The sequence below is a fragment of the Stegastes partitus genome, unplaced genomic scaffold, assembly GCF_000690725.1.
Source record: "Stegastes partitus isolate 25-593 unplaced genomic scaffold, Stegastes_partitus-1.0.2 Scaffold1139, whole genome shotgun sequence".
Lineage (NCBI taxonomy): Eukaryota > Metazoa > Chordata > Actinopteri > Pomacentridae > Stegastes > Stegastes partitus.
Genome location: NW_007578870.1, coordinates 173,134 through 187,502, shown reverse-complemented (window position 1 = coordinate 187,502; position 14,369 = coordinate 173,134). Strand labels below are relative to the sequence as shown.

At 45.1% G+C, this 14,369-nt stretch overlaps 1 protein-coding gene across 1 annotated transcript in view; it reads right to left on the bottom strand.

Annotated features, from left to right (window-relative positions):
* cacna1ia (calcium voltage-gated channel subunit alpha1 Ia) overlaps positions 1 to 14,369 on the bottom strand; it is a 106,104-nt gene that overhangs the window by 10,192 nt on the left and 81,543 nt on the right. Inside the window, exons 27-31 of the mRNA XM_008296611.1 lie at positions 11,263 to 11,396; positions 10,902 to 10,972; positions 6,332 to 6,410; positions 5,086 to 5,207; positions 2,466 to 2,975 (exon numbers count right to left, since the gene is read on the bottom strand). Of these exons, the coding sequence (XP_008294833.1) occupies positions 2,466 to 2,975; positions 5,086 to 5,207; positions 6,332 to 6,410; positions 10,902 to 10,972; positions 11,263 to 11,396 (916 nt within the window). The remainder of the gene's footprint in view (positions 1 to 2,465; positions 2,976 to 5,085; positions 5,208 to 6,331; positions 6,411 to 10,901; positions 10,973 to 11,262; positions 11,397 to 14,369) is intronic.

The window sequence follows — 14,369 nt, the reverse complement described above, 5'->3', positions numbered from 1 at the left end:
ATTACATCAGCAGATACATCCCAAAAGATACCGTGAAATAAGGTCACTCCTCTTCAATCCCCACGCAAGCCTATTTCCATCACACATTTCTACAACGCTGCTTATAGGACTATACTTAGACCGGTTACGCAAGCGCACATTTCTGACTCATGCGGTTATATTACAATCACTCATGTTTTTGAAATTGAGGGGGCTTCGGATTTCAAGAGACAGGTTACTGTACTCTCAGCGATATAAATACAACTAAAAAAAAATAAAAAAAATCACGCTGGTTTATGAAACAGGGCCGTAAAAAAAAAAAACTGACTCAATACATACATGGATAAAAAAATAAATAAAAACACCTCACTCACACACACACACAGACGGGCAAGAGAGAGTGTGTGTGTGTGTGTAGGTGGAGAGCTTAATATAAAAATAATGTTTGATTGACTGTGGTGGCCTGTGTGCTGGCCTCCATTAATAACTGTATTAGTGGACAACAATAGGCCTCGTCTACGGGGAATGGAAGTTGAGAGTGAGAGAGGAGAGAGCTGAAATTAATTACTGCCTCTATCTGACTGTCACTTGCTCAGCTATTATCTCTCCGCTCTTATTCCTTTACCTCTGTGTGTGTGTGTGTGTGTGTGTGTGTGTGTGTGGACTTCCTGCTGCAATATATTACAAGTGTTGCACCATATAGTCCTATATCGTGAGCGATTACACTACATTTGAGCTGCTGCTGATGTTACGTGCGGTGAATAACGCAGGAGGATATGTCATAATGTTTGGGATTTTCACTCACACACACAGAGTCAAAGCCCAGGACCTGTGCTGCGAATAAATTACGTCGGTCTGGCAGATCCCCTCCCTGCATCACTTGTGAGACGAAGAAGCAGCAGCACTAGCAGAGAGAGGGAGGGATGCTGCTGCCAGTGTGTTCTCCCTGGTCTGCATTAAGTTCCTTTGTCAGCCAACACCGGACTAAAAATGGCTCCAGCGCAGCCAAGTTTAGCTCCACAAAGGTGAAGCTCTTCGTGGCAGCCGGTGAGTCATCTTTTATGTGGACTATCATTAGCGATCTCATAATGGAAACGCGTGTCTCCGCTGACGGCGAGCGCCAATAGGAGACCCTCTACTCTCTCTCTCTCGCGCGCAGACGTGGGCGGTTAAATTTCAAAAAGCTGCAACTAGTCTCGAGCGATTATCCAAAGGTTAATAACGCTTACATACAGTTAGACGGCGTCTCCTTGCTGACAGCACGGGTTGCTATGGCTGCAGTCGAGGGAGAAGAACTTTTAAGAAGTCGAGCTGCAGCCATGTGGCGTCGACTTTCATCTGCATGGTATCGCTTTAGCTGTTTGGTTTAATTTTGGAGAAGGAACGCCTTTAATTCTTGCCGAACGTTCCTATTGATTGGTTTCTTAACACAATAGCTGAGGCTCTGCTCAGTGTCTTCTTCTTTTCCTCCCCGCTCTTTGTGTAAATGTTTAACCCTCCTTGCCCTCCTCTCCTTCTCGCGAAAATCTCTCAAAGAAAAAGGAACAAAAGTTCAAACAAATTACACAAAGACGCCGAGCGACTGAGTGTACTCCAGCAATGTGGCTGTCAGTAAATTTCACAATAAAGGAATAATAATAATAAAAAAAAAAAAGAAACGAGGCAATGATTCTCTACTCTCTCTGACATCAGCACCATTCAAACACTGCACAGAAATTACTGACATATTGTTTACCTCCTTTGTATTCTTCCAGCTCGTGCATCGAATATGTAATTTTCTCTGCATGAACTAATGCATTGATAGTGTGTAAAGAGAAGCAAACTGACAGGCAGCCACAGAGACAGAAAGAATAATTACAAGTAGAGATGTCTCCATTATGGGTTCTTTTTTTTTGCCCTCGACACCAATCCAAATCGTTTACTGTCCAATAAACGCTGTCACTGCGTCCAATCCGACATTCAGATTCACTTCACATTTCTCCGCATTCTCGGCTCAAAGCTCAAAAAAAGATGAAAGCAGCTTAGTGTAGCTATAATAGCAAATCACATACAGTACTTTAGATGTGTCTGACAGTGGAGTCAACCACTTTGCCTGCAGCACTGTTTCTGCAGCTTCCTACCATAAGGAAGAGATGCGTCAGGATTGGACACTTCTCTTTATTCCCTTCGGACGCATAAAAATATAAGTGCAAATTCCAACCGGCTGCATCACTTCAGAGGCGTCACACAGCTGCAGCTACTGTAAAATAGATGCATGGTTTGTTTTTTTTTATGCTTTGGGCCTACAACATCTTGAATTCCTTCATTTTTCTGCTGACCTCTCACTCCTATTGCTGCACAGCTTTAATGGAGCTGCAGCTTTCATACGGGCAACCATAGTTTTTAAAGACACAGGCCTTGAGCGGCCTGATCCTGCGGGTCGAGACATCCCTACTTGCAGACACAAAGATGCACCCGCACACACACCAGCAGCACAACTTTCGCACCAGCAGACACAAAAGTCGCTCTCTTTCTCGAACACTCACTTGTGCTGGTGAGTACATGCTCCGGCTGGACTCTCTGGAGCCGTACGGTCCCTGGTGCGCCGCCGTGACGCCGTGTCGCATCCTCCTCGCCCCCTCTCCCCTCTCTCCTCGGACGCCTCCTCCTCCTCCTCTCTCCTTCCCCCCCGCCGCGCTTCCAGGCCCCGACCCGGCGGCGACCAGTCCTTTATCCGCCCCCCCACCCCCACAACCGGGGGCGCCCATGCAACAGAGGGTGCCCTGGGCCAGCTCCAGCTCAATTTCTGCATCCATCTCCGCCTCCTCTTGGGCCTCCTTGTTGGAGTCGTCCAGGTGCTTCATCAGCACGGCCACCACCACGTTGATGAGCACGAACTGGGCGGTGAGCACGAAGGAGACAAAGTACATGGGCGAGATAAACTGAAGGCTCGGATTGCAGGCATAGTCCACGTCAGTGTTCTGGTTCAGGTCTGGTGGGCATTCCCGCAATGTGTCCTGGTGAGGCGGGAGACGGGGGAAAGAAGTCAGGGACAAGGTTGGAAGGAAACGACTCAACAGGTGAAAGATAAAGCTCTGTGAAGGTACAGGATGAACTTTTGCAACAACTTCATCAAATTCAAATTCATGTCAACAAGGCTCTTTGCCTTCACGACAACTTGCATAATCGTCGCACACTCGATGGTTTTGCTTCTATGCAAAACAACAGGAGATTTTTTTTTCTCTCTCTCTCTTTTTTTTTCCTGGAAAATTATTCTGGTGGTTTTCCACTCTGGTTAACATGCGCACAGTGGAGTTCAGGCAGAGCAGAACCAAAGTGACAAGTGTTTTCTGGAGGAAGTACACATATCTCACCCCGGCTGTGACCACACATAACAATTTTAGCCCTCTGAGCTGAAGCTGGTCTTTTCTGTCTAATTTGGCTTGACATTTACACACTGTGCTCCTTCACAAAACTTGTCCCTTCCCTGCCTCCATCCCCTCCCAGATCCTTCTCATATCTTTGCATATTTCTGCTCGTCCGAATCTTCTTTTTTTTTTTAAACACACACTCTCTCTTTCTCGGGCTGCTCTCCCTCCCTGTTTTTCATTAAAGCTGTAATTTTCCCTCTGGAGGGGAGATAGCGTAATAACTGGTCAGCTCTTTTAACCCCTTTTCCCTTCCTCTCATCTTCCCTCCTCTTACAGCCGGCTGGTGCTTCCTTTCCCCTCGTTATTTCCCTCTTTGTCACCGCATGCCTAATTACTACTCGTCTCACTGAACCAAAGCAGGTCCGCCTCTCTCACAGCTCAGGTAGTGAGTTGATGGATAAAAACGGCAGAGATTTACTCTTCGGGGTGGCATCAGTGGCCCGTAGGCCTGCTTCATGACCCGCTGCCGGCATCCAGTGTGTGTTTAATGGTCCACGGCCAGCGCGCTCTAGAATAATCTCTATTCCCTCCGCAGCCTAGGTGTGCGATAGCTGCTGGTGATTTTTTATTTTGCGTGTGAAATGAGGCACACATCCACGAGGAAACGTTTGATGGAGCACATTTCTTGTCCATCGGTGGGGAGACGACGAGACGGATGAGAGAACTTTTTCTTTCATCCGTTTTCTTCCACTTATCCGAGGGTAAAGAAACAGTCCAGATGTGACTCTCTGGAGCTTTCACTTCCTCCTGCTGGATGTGGACGGTGTTTCCAGGTCTGATGATGTATGTAATCCCTCCAGCAAGTTCCGGGGGTTCTCCAGGGTCTGCTCCTAATTGGACCTGCCCGGAAAGTCTCCAGAGGAAGTCGCCCAGGAGGCACTGCGATCAGATGACCGATCCACCTCTACCTGGCATATTTCAACGTGAAGGAGGAGCGACTCGACTCCCTCCGGATGTCCAAGCTCCTCATCTTTAAGCCCAGCCGCCCTCCAGAGGAAACTCATTTTTGGCCACTTGTATCAATGATCTCCTGCGTCTGCTCGCTACCCAGAGCTCACGACCAGAAGTGAGGATTGGAGCACAGATTGAGCGGCAAATCGAGAGCTTTGGCTTCGGGCTCAGCTCCGTCCTCCCCGCAAGAGTCCGGTACGACGTCCTCATTACTGCTGATGCTGCACCGATCCGTCTGTCCATCTCACGCTCCATTTTCCCTTCGCTTGTGAGCAAGATCCCGAGACGCTTAAACTCCTTCCCGTGGGGCCGCAACTCCCCCTGAACCCAGACGAAGGAAAACCACCGGATTCCGGGAGAAAACCTTGGCCTCAGTTTTTCTTTTTATTTACAGAATAAACTTGTTGGAATTTTGTCTATGACCTCGTGTACAATAAAGTAAACATCACATTAAGTCTGTGTAGATGTGTTTTACGAGTATCCTCACCCAGAAACAAGGGGCTCAGCTCCCAGTTTAGAGTTTACTATAAAGCCTTCTGTCACAAAAGCTCAAATGTTTGAAGCAATCAAAGAGAAAAAGGAGGAAAGCTCCAGGACAACGTGTCCATCTACACAGCACAATGTTGGGTTTTTGTGTTTAAGACTTTATAGTATGCAGATGTGCCCCAAAATGGGAGAACTTTTTGAGGCACCCTCCACAGCTTCCAAACAAGCAACGAGTATCCGGGTGAATATAAGTTCGTACCTTCATGATGCCATTCCAGTTGTCGCCCGTGGAGACTTGGAACAAGGTAAGGAAGGCCATGCCAAAGTTCTCAAAGGTTGCGTGACGACTCATACCCTCACACGGGTAGTCTTCATTACATACTGAGGTTTAACGGCGAGGAGGTGGGCGGACGGAGGGAGAGGAGGCGAGATGAGGGTCACAAACGAGAAGGTGGTGACGGGAGGAAAAGGGAACAGGAAGAGAAAAGAGGAGATTTGCCAATTTTAACAATCACCACTTTACATGACATTGTTTCCAAAAAAAAAAAAAAAAAAACTAGAGCAAGCATTCACCATTTCTGTCACTAAGCTGCCTCGTCTGAACAAGCCAACCCAGTGTAGACACAGTCTGTTAACAAATCAATAGCAATGTGAGCAAACACCCCGTTTGTTTTTGAGCTTATATCCCGAGATAATCTTTCGAATGGCCTCAAGAATGCGACACTTGCATTCGCCGCTAATCCCTTTCTCCTGCCAGGCACCGATCACAAGCAGCGTTGCCAATGGATGCAGCTGCAGCACACAAGGGGAATGTGACAGTTTGGAAGATATGTCTTCTAACTTCAATGTGGATATTTTAGGGACAGTACTTATGTACCAGAATACTGGAGAGTGGGTTGATTCCCTAATGGCTGCCTGACTGTAGGAGAAAGAACTTGCAATAAAAGATGAGGAGAAAATAAGGATTTTTATCCCCTCCCCTCCATAAACATAGTTAATACAAGTCTTAATGCTTTCATGCGCCCAAGCTGAGTTCACCATGAGAGCAACTTGAAGCCACCATTCATTTACCAACTGGGACAGACGTTGACATGTGCTGGTTTGTCCCTGACAGGATATTGGAATAATTCCTTCTCTAAAACATTTTTAACACATACTTATGCTTCTTCAAATCTCATGTTTTTAAAACATTCTTTGGTTGCTTTAAATCTTGTTGTCGCTTGATTTTTGCTTGACAGGTGGAATGCAAAGGCAAGACGTTGTTTCATGTCAGAAAAAAATAAAATAAAATAAAAAAGATTAGCATGCAACTCTTGCAAGTGCAACTCTTCCAATGTTGCAGGAAGTAGTTCAGCATTAAATATCAGGAGCTCAATAGGCAACCAGTATGACGTCCCATCTGCCCTTGAGTCTTTAGGAGACCAACAACAATGAGTTTATTTGCCCAGAAGAGGTTTTGTAACACAACCGTTGTAGCATTGTAACTGGAAGTCATATGAACTCACCAAGTTCTCCAAAAAGCTCTACTCCTAAGGCGGCGTAGATGAAAAACAGTAGCATGAAGAGCAGGCCCAGGTTACCCACCTGCAACAAACACACACATGCACTCGTGTTAAAGTCCTGAAGCAACAGAAACCTTTCTGATCATCGTTACAGTGCCTGTAAGAAGCAGCAACAGATTATGGTCAGTTTAAATAATATCTTTTTTATTTTTTTAATTAATTACAAATCTGTTTTCACTTTGACATTAAAGAGTCTTTTTTCCTATTTTTATTTCTTCCAAAAAGCCAAACTAATAATTCAATCTTTAAACGGGTCACACGCAGGATCAATTCAACATTTTCAGAATTAAAACGTCTTTCTTTCTTTGGCAGAAACCCATTCTTCTTGATTAAATATTGCCGTAGAAAGAAATCTGCACAACATGAGCGATGGGTACGCATGTAAATCACCTCACGTCTCCAACCGAGTCTTTCTTTTTTTCTTTTTTTTATCACGCTGCTCTCATTCTGTAAACCCCGGAAACAATCTCCTCCGAGGACGTGGTACAGCTGAACCCCGAACGCTTTTGTGATTTTTTGGGGGGGAGGAGGTTTGGGGACTTGGCTCGGTTCCACCACAGAACACCACAGCTTAATGGTGATGATGATGTTGCACAGTAAACACTCAGAGCAACATCTAATCCTATTACAGGGCGACAAAAGCCATTTTCCTATTCACTGTCTTTAACAGCGGTGCCGCTCCGCTGAGAACCAGAACACGCTCTGAGCACCAGCGCCGGTTGCTACACCTATAATCTATTTGTTCAAAGTGGAAGTCCAAGGAGTCCACTTCTTTATAAGAAGAACATACTCAAGATTTGCTTTTTTTACTTCAGCCTAAGAATCAACAATACGGCAACGACAGAACCAGTTCCAAAGAAATCACACATTACCCGCCATGCAAATGAAGTTTATAGATGAAATGATGCTGGTGGCAAAAGGTTCGCGAGCCGCGTTTGAAGCAGAGAAATAATAGCGAAGAAGCAGAGTTTTGATAATAATGCCGGGTTTCGAGGGAAAGCTCGCAGTCAGACAATTGTGATTCAGCGGTATTAAATGGAAACTGAATTTTTTAGACAAGGACGTTTCCAGCAAGAGGAAAAAAAAAACCCCACTGTCGAGCTGTATTTATTAAAGCCGTTTCTCTCACACTGACAGTTTAAATATTCTTGTTTCTGCAGCTTTTTTTAAACAAAATTCTCTAAAGTAATTATTAATTTGTGAGAATTGGCAGGAGCTCAACGAGAATAGCTCATTTGTAAATCTCATTATTAAAGGACAGAAATGGCCTGGTGTGATTTACCTGGTTAGTGTCTGATGATAAGCAGGCAAACACTGAATATGGGCATGCAGCTATTTATTTAAAAAGTACTTTTCACGTGGACAAATATGTCATTTTACATGCAACACAGTCTGGAGGTAATGCACTGTAGTAGTTGAACATGTGACTGGTTTGCGTTTTGCATCAAACATGTCGTTGGAGGTTCCAGGAAAAGCATGAAGGCACTTTTAGGAACAATTAGCTTTAACAGTGCTGCTGTTGTTCGGGTTTAATCGTGAATTGTATGCAGATCTTTACTCTGATAACTCACCCCCAGAAGAAAAGCCTGAGATGTGATATTTCTCTGCAAGATTTTTTTTTTGATCGTATAATTTGAGAACATGGGCGGAAACCAACATCATTTTTAAAGCTAAATACAAACCGCTCCATTTCACAGGCTCTAATGCCTCCCCAAGGGGAAAAAAAGAAGCTTCCTACGTATGCGGTGCCTACATTTGCCAAAGCAAAACTCTGGAGGTTTCGCTGCTGTTCCCAGAGCAGACATAAAACAACTGGCGCGACTTTACTGCAAACATGATATAGGCTGTTAGCGCTGGTTGCAGCCATTTTGCATCATTTGGACGGAAAGAAATTGCGGAGAACGCTTGTGGGTAAATGACTTTATTTTATGGCGTCTTTGCAAAAACAAGCAGTAAAAATGCATTTCTGTGTATGTCAGTGAGCTATAAAACCTACTCATCCGTTTAATGTAAGTATGCGGCTCCCTCATTACATCCTCATGTCCTGTCATGAACTTTTAACCAAACTAACCCACTGCACAACTTGTGAATTGATGTTTTATCTCACAAATTGTTATTCTGCCAGACATCTGTCCCACCACGCCACGGCAGCATTACCCATAGTCCTTTGCCCTCTTATAGCAATATCAAGTATTTGCCTTTGTTCTTTTGTTCGGCTCCGTCCCGAAGCCTTTGTTCAAATGCCAATACTGTCCTCAATATCCCATGTGATGTAATGAAATAACGTTGGCAGGCTGCCATTTCATTTTCACTGTGAAATATAGCGTAATATCACCTGAGGTTAAATCTCTCACCAGGTGTAATGCTTTCAATACGCACAGAGACACACACACACACCCATAAAAGTGGGAGAGACCTCCCCGGATCTGTTTAATTAGCCCGAGTTTTAATTACCTCCCCTGTTGCCCTTGGGACAGAGCAAAGGGCTCCGTGTTAATGAGAGGGGGATCAATAGAAGAGAAAGACAAGGAATCCGTTGTCTCTCACCTCTGCCTGCCCTCCGTTCGCCACCCGTTTCTTCCTACGTTTGCTTCATCTCACTTTTGGCGGCCGGCGGATCAGAACCGGCGTGCATGCTTTTGCGCCCGGAGACGTTCGCTTTTCTTAAATGAGATGTTCAAGCAGCAGATGTTTCACCTGATGCGCCAAGTGGTTTCGGCACACGGAACTATTTCAGAAGTTGTCCTTGGAAACTGTTTTAAAGAGGGCAGGCGCGCTCAAAAAAATACTTGGCAGATGAGTGGATGAACCATCTGTTTACCTCCATCTATCTCACACTTAAAATACGCCTGTAGCTGCCGAGGTTCCTCACAGGACCGGCTTTGGATAGACTGAAGCATGCAGGATGAATTCTCAGGTGAATCCAGCTGCCTCACAAGGTAAACAGACGTTAGCTTAGCTGTGCTTTTATATGGACTGAATCCACGATGTGCGATGCATGTAGAATAAAAAACAAGACATGATGTGTAGGTGAGTTTTTTAAAGTGTTAATTAGTGTTAAATTCCAAAAAAACGGTTCACGTGTAATGAGAATGTCAACTGATGCTCTGAGAAACACTTCAGCATCCAGTGATCAGAGCTTTGTGCTGATGAAGGTCATTCATAAATAAACACCCCGATGCAGCATTTTCATTTTTTCAAACTCAATGTTTTTGCAAAAAAAATCAGATGGGTCTCATTTTTCTCGGCAAATCTACAAGAGACGTTTGTCTGATTAAACAGAATTTACTGCTTTAAGGGTTCTCAGATAAACTGAGCCTTTGCTTTTGTTTGTTGCTGTGGATGCTCCAGATGTGCACAGCAAAGTGAAGAAGAGCGACACTGAAAATGAACATGTGGCTGCAAAAAGAAATGCAGCATTGATTGTACGGGAATAATTTGCCTACAAAGAGGAAGGTGTTGACCAGAAACATGTCCTTTTTCTACTTTTTGAAGCATTTCCTACGTTATGTCTTTTTGTTTTTTCTGAGCAACATCTGGCACAAGAGATTTTAACCTAAATTGGTGCAGCTACACAAAGCAACACGACTGCTTTGTTTGGACAAAACCAGATCTGGATTCCATCCAAAGCAAAACAGAATATGAAATGTCTTTGCTGGTGTTACGCTGTGAGAGAAAAATCACTGATGGGAAAACTTGTCATGTTGTGAAAGACACAATACCAAATATAGTCGAGGTAAAGATGGTTTGACAAGAAGCATGTGACACCATCACACACCTAGATTTTCTTAAATTGTTGAAACAGTTAAATATTATGCAGCTCCAGGAGACTTGTGGTCCAGTCAGACAACAGAGCTCCACACACGCTTTGTTAATAAAGACTTAAATAGTTTGCAAACAGCATTTTTTCCAGAAGATCACACAAGTCAGAGAAGCATTGGCTGCTTGTGGCCTGAATGACACTAAATCTGTACAACATGGTGCACTGTGTTAGCCACAGTCTGCATCTTGCACTTTGTACTAATTGTTTCTCATTTGCAGCTTTAGTTCTGAGCATTAACTGCACATATCGGCATTCAAATACAAAGATGACACATGCATTTGATGGATTTTTCCCCCCGCTTTACATCTGATTTATAAGATTACACTACAAAGCAAACTTCCCAACAGCAAGCAAGTTTCAGCACTCTTTAAACGAGACGGCCTAGAAACTGCCCGGACACTTCACCACTAAATGAACTGCACACTGGTTTAAGTACTGTTTCCAGCACGCTGGGGTCTCAGTGGGAGTGTCTGCGCTCTCCACGGCGCCGCAACAAGACAAAGCAGGCGCATATGTGTGTCCCAGTCCGCGGCGTGAATGAGTCATCCGTTAGAGCTGCCTACAGGCCGACGCAGAGAGACAACAGGGGCTCGTGCCACCCTGTCTGAAACTGGCCAGCTTCCTCTGGGGGAGTGTGATGTGTGTGTGTGTGTGTGGGAGGATCAAACAGGAAGTGTGTGTTTGCCGTACCTGAGGCAGGGCTTGGACGACCGTATCCAGCAGGGCTCTCATCCCCGTTGCCATCTTCAGCAGCTTCAGCACTGTGTGTGTGTGTGTGTGGACGAAAGGGAGAGACTGTAAGTGGGGAGATTTAGGGCGGGGGGCAGATCCCTCAGGTTCAATTACACTCTAAACAGGGAACATTAAACTGTGGAAAGGTCAGCTCAGAGTTGGTGTAACACTCACACACACACACACACAGAGATGTATGCGTGTGTGCACACAAAGCACGACATGTAAAAGTTTACAGCTTTAACACGCCACAAAGGGCAAATCGGCATTTCCCGCGGCGCTGAGTTTTGCAGGACGTGTGTGTTTCTCACATGTGTACCTCGAGCTATCCGCAGCACTCGCATGATCCGGATGATGGTGGGGTTGATGGGCAGAGCGGCGCTGATCTCGATCTCCTCCAGAGTGATGCCCATCACCGACAGGAGCACGATGGCCAGGTCCAACTGGTTCCACCTGGCACGCACATATAGACACACACTGGTGGGACATGGTGGCATTGCAGCGCACAAAACATCCATCCATCCATTATCTATACACCGCTTAATCCTCATTAGGGTCATGGGGGGGCTGGAGCCTATCCCAGCTGACTCAGGGTGAAGGCCTGGACAGGTCACCAGTCTATCACAGGGCTACACTTAGAGACAGACAACCAAGCACACTCACATTCACACCTACGGACAATTTAGAATCACCAATTAACCTCAACATGTTTCTGGACTGTGTGGGAGGAAGCCGGAGAACCCGGAGAGAACCCACGCTGCACGGGGAGAACATACAAACTCCATGTAGAAAGATCCCAGTGCCCCCACCGGGACACGAACTGGCGACCTTCTTGCTGCGAGGCAACAGTGCTACCAACTGCGCCACCCTGCAGCCCGCGCACAAAACAAGTCCAGCATATACAGCGTCATCACACACTAAGGTTTGATTTTGCTCTGAGGAGAGAAGAGCTGCATCGTCACTTACAACTTATCTCCCATTCACATCCCTACCAGTGATGCTGCAGAGCCTCAGCATTAATAAAGTCATCATGTGCAGCAAAAACCTCGTCAGACAAATTAATTTTAAGGCTCGAGGACAGATGGGAAACAGATGGCGCAAAGATTTCGAAGACGCCGTAGCCTTTTGCGACTAACAGTAAGTATTTCCTCCTGATGAAACCACGTCGCTTTTCAAAATCAAGCAAGCAAGCCGTCGTGTTTCCGGAACTCTCCACGACGTAGCATCTGATCCATATTGACTAAAGTGTGAGCTTTTTTTAGGGAAAACAGTGAATCAGATGCACACGGCGAGGCACCCGGCACGTTTGGCGCCGCTCGCTCATTTGTCAGAATGCTTTGCGAACTCTCTCGTTTAAAATGCCAGAGACGATAGTGCATCAGCCGCCACCTGTGACTCATTATCACCGCGCATGTGATCTGTTTTTTTCTTCCATTTGTGCTCCCTTTATGAAATTACCCTGCCCACCTGTTGGCGGGGAGGGCAAAGGAAGGATGCCACCTCGGAGCACATCTGGAAAGTGAAAACACTGGTGCTCATCAAACGGCTGAATTAATCGACTTTCAAATTCCCTTCACCGTTGGCCTCGGAACTTTCTGAACTCGCACATGTTGTTACTCTATTGACCCAGTTCTGGAGCCGGCCTGAGCGTCGCCCCGGCCCATAAATCACGCGGCGCGCAACGACTGCTCACGGCTGCTGCTGACACTACATAAAAAGAGACAAAGTGCCAGCTGATAACCGCGTGATAAATCCTCCACGTTCGCCCGTCGCTCTCTCCCTCATTTCATCCCTCGTTTGTCCTCTTTTTTGTCTTTGCTTTGCAGCTTTCCTCCCGATATATCACGTCTCTTCCTGCTTAGCTCTCACGCTAACATGCAAAATAGGTCAATGACATTAAACCGCCATCAGTGTAATAAAGGCTCCTGAATGTGGTCCCGCCTTAATTAGTCCCTCAAAAGAATAAGACATCACTGTGCACATTGCTACGAGTGACAAATCAATTAGTCTGGAATGAATGTGGGAGTGAACCAACCAGAGCTGAGGTTTTTTTTATTTTATTTTTTTTACGGAAGTCAAACAAAGGTGAGTACAGTAAGACGGAGAAACTGCCAAGACCAGCAAAATGTTTCCAATTAGACCCAATAAATTAGCCCATTAAAAACTCTCCTCAAATGAGAGCTTTGTTAATTGCAAGTGAATTAAATTTGCATGGAACACGGGGATGAGAAATCGACTTGGTGGTCACTAAAGAAGCTCGGAGAAACTTGCTGTTAATAAAAAAGGAAGTTGCATTTTTCTTTTGACAGAACTGATGATGTCTGCTAAGTGTCATGAAGCCCGGTGCAGTTTAGTCAACTTAATAACGGAGCGCCTGAGAGCCCCGCTCACACATTTCAACACGTTTCATAATCCTCGGCGCCGTCAGAGCTGTTATTCCTCATTCCATTTATAATGATCAAAGCAAAACGGCAGCTTTGTGCAGCCGTTACACTTTGAACTAAATAACTGTATATTGTGGCACTATTTATATTATATGTTAAGTCGGGAGATTAAAGCGTGTCTCTGGAGGCCTGATAGTGGCTTTAACGTGTCATTTAAAAAAAAATAAAAAATCGCATACGTGACTTAGCTGAACAGACAAAAACACAGAGTGATGTTGTAATTTCTAATGATGTTTTTCAGCAGCTAATCCAAAGGGGCAGGTTAGAAAATCCAAACGAGAAGCTGCCTGACAATCATTATGCTGCTTTATTTGAGATGTAGTTTAGTCTACATGTGGGCAGCAGATCCACGGTGGATGGAGGCTCAATCGGAAACACGCTGGTGTACAAATAAAGACATACGGTTGAAACCAGAAGTTTACGTTCACTGTATAAAAAATCACTGACATCTAATCAGACGAAACTCTTCCTGTTTCAGGTCAGTCAGGATTACCAACATTATTTATATTTGCTAAATGCCAGAATAATGAGAGAGAGAAAGTTTTATTACTTTCTTCAAAGTCAGAAGTTTACATCCACTAAGATCCTTCAAACTATTTGGGAAAGCCCAGATGATGATGTCATGGCTTTGGAAGCTTCTGATTGGTTAACTGACAACAGCTGAGTTAATTGGAGGCACACCTGTGGATGTATTTTAAGGCACACCTCAAACACGCTGCTTCCTTTTCTGACCACTGGAAAATCTAAAGAAGCCAGCCAAGATACCAGGAAGAGAACTGTGGACCTCCACCAGTCTGGTTCATCCTTGGGTACAGTCTCCAGATGCCTGAAGGTTCCACGTTCATCTGTTCAGACAGTTCTATCAAGTATGACCACCATGGGAATGTCCAGCCATCATAGGCTCAGGAAGGAGACGGTTCTGTGTCCCAGAGATGAAGTGTTCTGGTTGAAATGTGTGAATCAACCCCAGAACAGAAGCTAA